This window comes from Lathyrus oleraceus, chromosome 7 (genome assembly GCF_024323335.1).
Source record: "Lathyrus oleraceus cultivar Zhongwan6 chromosome 7, CAAS_Psat_ZW6_1.0, whole genome shotgun sequence".
NCBI lineage: Eukaryota > Viridiplantae > Streptophyta > Magnoliopsida > Fabales > Fabaceae > Lathyrus > Lathyrus oleraceus.
In genome coordinates, this window is record NC_066585.1 from 414,757,312 (window position 1) to 414,760,690 (window position 3,379).

Below are 3,379 nucleotides of genomic sequence, written 5' to 3' on the forward strand. Positions count from 1 at the left end.
ATGCTTCATTGTTCATCTACAAGCATCACAGTGCTGTCATTTATATGCTAGTTTATGTTGATGATATAATCATCACAGGGAACTCTCCTCCTCTCATCAAGCAAATTACTCAACAACTAAATCATGTGTTTTCTCTCAAATAACTTGGTGACTTGGATTATTTTCTGGGCCTTGAGGTGAAGAAACTGTCCAATGGTAATCTCCTTCTCACTCAATCTAAGTACCTAAGGGACTTGCTAATCAAAACTGATATGGAGAATTCCAATCCAGTTGCTACTCTTATGGCATCCACCACCAAACTCATCAAAACAAGGTTTGCTGCCTTGTCTGATGCCTCTCACTACAGGTCCATTGTAGGGGCCCTGCAGTATGCAACAATTACACGCCCAGAAATCTGCAATGCTGTTAACAAAGTATGTCAGTTCATGGCACACCCCTTGGAGTCCCATTGGCTAGCTATCAAGCGTATTCTACGCTACCTAAAAGGCACTATCACCTCGGGTTTATTGTTCACTCCTGCCTCCACTGTTCTGTTCTCTCTGCAGGCCTACTGTGATGCTGACTGGGCTGCTGACCCAGATGATAGAAGATCCACCTCTAGGTCAGTTGTGTACTTAGGCTCTAATTTGATCTCTTGGTGGTCTAAAAAGCAAACTGTTGTTGCTCGTTCTAGTGCTGAGGCAGAATATCGCAGCTTGGCGCACACTGATCGCTCGACTGTGTGAGTTGAGAATGGGATACAAACTGCAAGTGCACAGTTCTATCGCGTAGTTTTAAAAGATATCGATCCCACAGGGACTTATGAATCGATATACCGTTATCTAAGGTTACTACGTAAATCTAAGGTGAAAATGTTTGATTTTTTGGGGAAAAACTAAGAGCTAAACTAAGATCTAGATTAAATATTAATAAAACGGATATCGGTATGTAGTTCGTCAGAACTAGGGAATCAAGTCTTTGTCGGTTTCTTGGTTTTAAAATAAATCGTTTCGGTTAACTTTATTGGTTAAAGGTTTTATCTCAAACTCTCGCTCTGTTGAATAAACCATGATTTTATATTAATGTAGCTGTCACTTATAATTAAGTCAAAAATCATATTTTGAAAACAATAAAGTTGCAGAAACTCTTTTTAAGAAAATACTGACCGTTTTAAACACCCTTATCTCAAACTCTCGCTCTGTTGACTTAGGTTATATAATCAAATCCAAATGCTAAACTCTCGTCCTCACATTCAATCTTTAAAAATACTTTTTGGAAAAGGTCAGAATTTAATTAACTCTAAAACTTGCTCTCGCCCTGATCTAGAATTAATGCCTAACTTACACTGTCCAGTTAAAACCTCAAACTCTCGCTCTATTGATTTTAACTTCTTTATGTCCTTTACTTTTGTAAAAAATCTTGTTATTAAACCTGTAAGTTGAGACCGTAAAAAGATTGATTTTAGTTTTAAGTTTAGATAGACCGACTCAGTCTTGATCCCTTATTCTGCTTACTTTACATACCGATACCTAGGCGAATTAGCCAGACATGCTAAATAAACAAGAATACATATCATGCATAAACAGACTCATTCCAGGCAGATAATATAGATAAATAATAAAACAAAATATTAAATAATGATTAAAGAACCTGAATGCGTAATACAATAGTCTTGAACACTCCACCACAAGCCGGTAGGATTTGTTCTTCGATTCTTCAATTAAACAATAAATTAAACCAAGGAAATAAAACTAGAATCTAACGTAAGGTTAGATCCGATAAAAAGTTGCACAATAGTTTCCGGTGTAGAAACTATTATGCGAAAAATATCTAAATGCCAAAAAGGGAAAGGTAAATTGCAAGGGAAAAAGAATGTAGAACTTGCAGAAGAAATAAATAAAATAAACAATGTTAAGTGCTGGAAAAGAAAAATAAGCAAAAGCGTGAAAAGAAAAATGGGCAGAGCTTCGGCAATCTGAGCGTGGAAAAACGGAGACGCTGGAACTTCCCAATTAGCTGCTATTTATACAGCTGCTGGTGTAACTGCTTTCCAAGGGTTTCCGTATGCGCGGTCTTTTCGTTCTGAGGGTTAAGCGTGCGTGGAAATAGCTTTCAACGTGGTCAGTTGAGTTCCTAGCGCCAAAAATATAGGGGAATGGTGTGACGTCCGTCACACCATGTGTGACGCTCGTCACAAGAGTGTGCTTAGTGTGACGCTCGTCACAACCTTTGTGACGCCCGTCACAGGCATAACGTGCGCTTTCTTTGGGCTGGGCTTTGTCTTTGTTATTTGTTTCCTTTTTATTCCTTTTTACACCTCCTTTTCTTCCCTTTTCACTTTTGCTTCAAAATGGATGCCTGACATAAATAGAAAGGAAAATACCGCATAATATCTGATAAAATGAGATAAATTAAAGTAAATGATAATATAATCTAATTGAATTAAGTCCTAAAATGTGATATAATTTCAAGTTATCAAACTCCCCCATACTTAGATCTTTGCTTGTCCTCAAGCAAAATACAGTATAGAAATCGTTTTAAAATTTTAGCCAGATGAAATTTCAAAACACACATCAATTCGTAATAGGTTGCAAGTGGATTTTGTTTAGAAGCGACTTGAGTTAAATCTTGATATCAACAACTACCGTCACAACCTGCCTTGTGCAAATCAGTTCAAGTACCCTATTATAGCTATCCTAGTTCCTTTACTCTTATTTCACCCGTTTTCATTCTAGCGAAATCACATTAAGCCCTTTATCTTTTCGCGCACATAGTGGAGTAACCGGTTAGTGATTATGATCCGCTTTTAGCTAGAAGTTCTGGTACATAAGTCGGATAACTTCGTTATTCAGTCCATTGCAAATTGTGGGGGATCGAACCGTAGTCCGCCCTACCGAGTTCAGTACCAGATACCTACTGAACCAACTCATAATGGATTTTTCATATTGTGTTTTTGCATGATCTGCAACCTTTAGATTAAATGATCTGGTAAGGATCACCTAATTTAATCAGTGCATTTCCTGATATATTCATATATTTTATGTTACTTTGGGGATCATTCACTTATATTCATCGGCTCTCCACGTAGTTTGCTATTAAGATGGTGCTGACTTCTCGTATAAACTACTCGGGGTTACTATAAAACTAAAAGTTCAAGGGATTGGTATAATAGGTACTTATCCCGATCTAACATGTTGAGGTTCTCAGAGCGTTGTTATGGTAATGATTTTTTGTCTTGATTTCACTCAAGTTTTATGAGGTAAGCAACCTTTATACTTATTGGGTGTGTTAAAAAAAATTTTTTTTTTGTTATGGCTCAAGAAAATTGAGGGAATAGATAATAGAAATTTTCACACTCTTAACTTAAAATTATAATAAATTTTTTTTTTTATTTTTTTAT

General features: G+C 36.5%; 1 protein-coding gene across 1 annotated transcript; it reads left to right on the top strand.

The window, feature by feature from the left end:
• Nucleotides 1-251: 251 nt before the first annotated feature.
• On the top strand, nucleotides 252-725 carry LOC127104113 (uncharacterized mitochondrial protein AtMg00810). The gene has a single exon (XM_051041321.1). It carries the CDS (start codon nucleotides 252-254, stop codon nucleotides 723-725), a length of 474 nt encoding a protein of 157 aa, XP_050897278.1.
• Nucleotides 726-3,379: the final 2,654 nt, after the last annotated feature.

Bases quoted from the DNA above. Each gene is read 5' to 3' on its own strand.
- LOC127104113 (XM_051041321.1), top strand. From the start codon at position 252: ATGGAGAATTCCAATCCAGTTGCTACTCTTATGGCATCCACCACCAAA.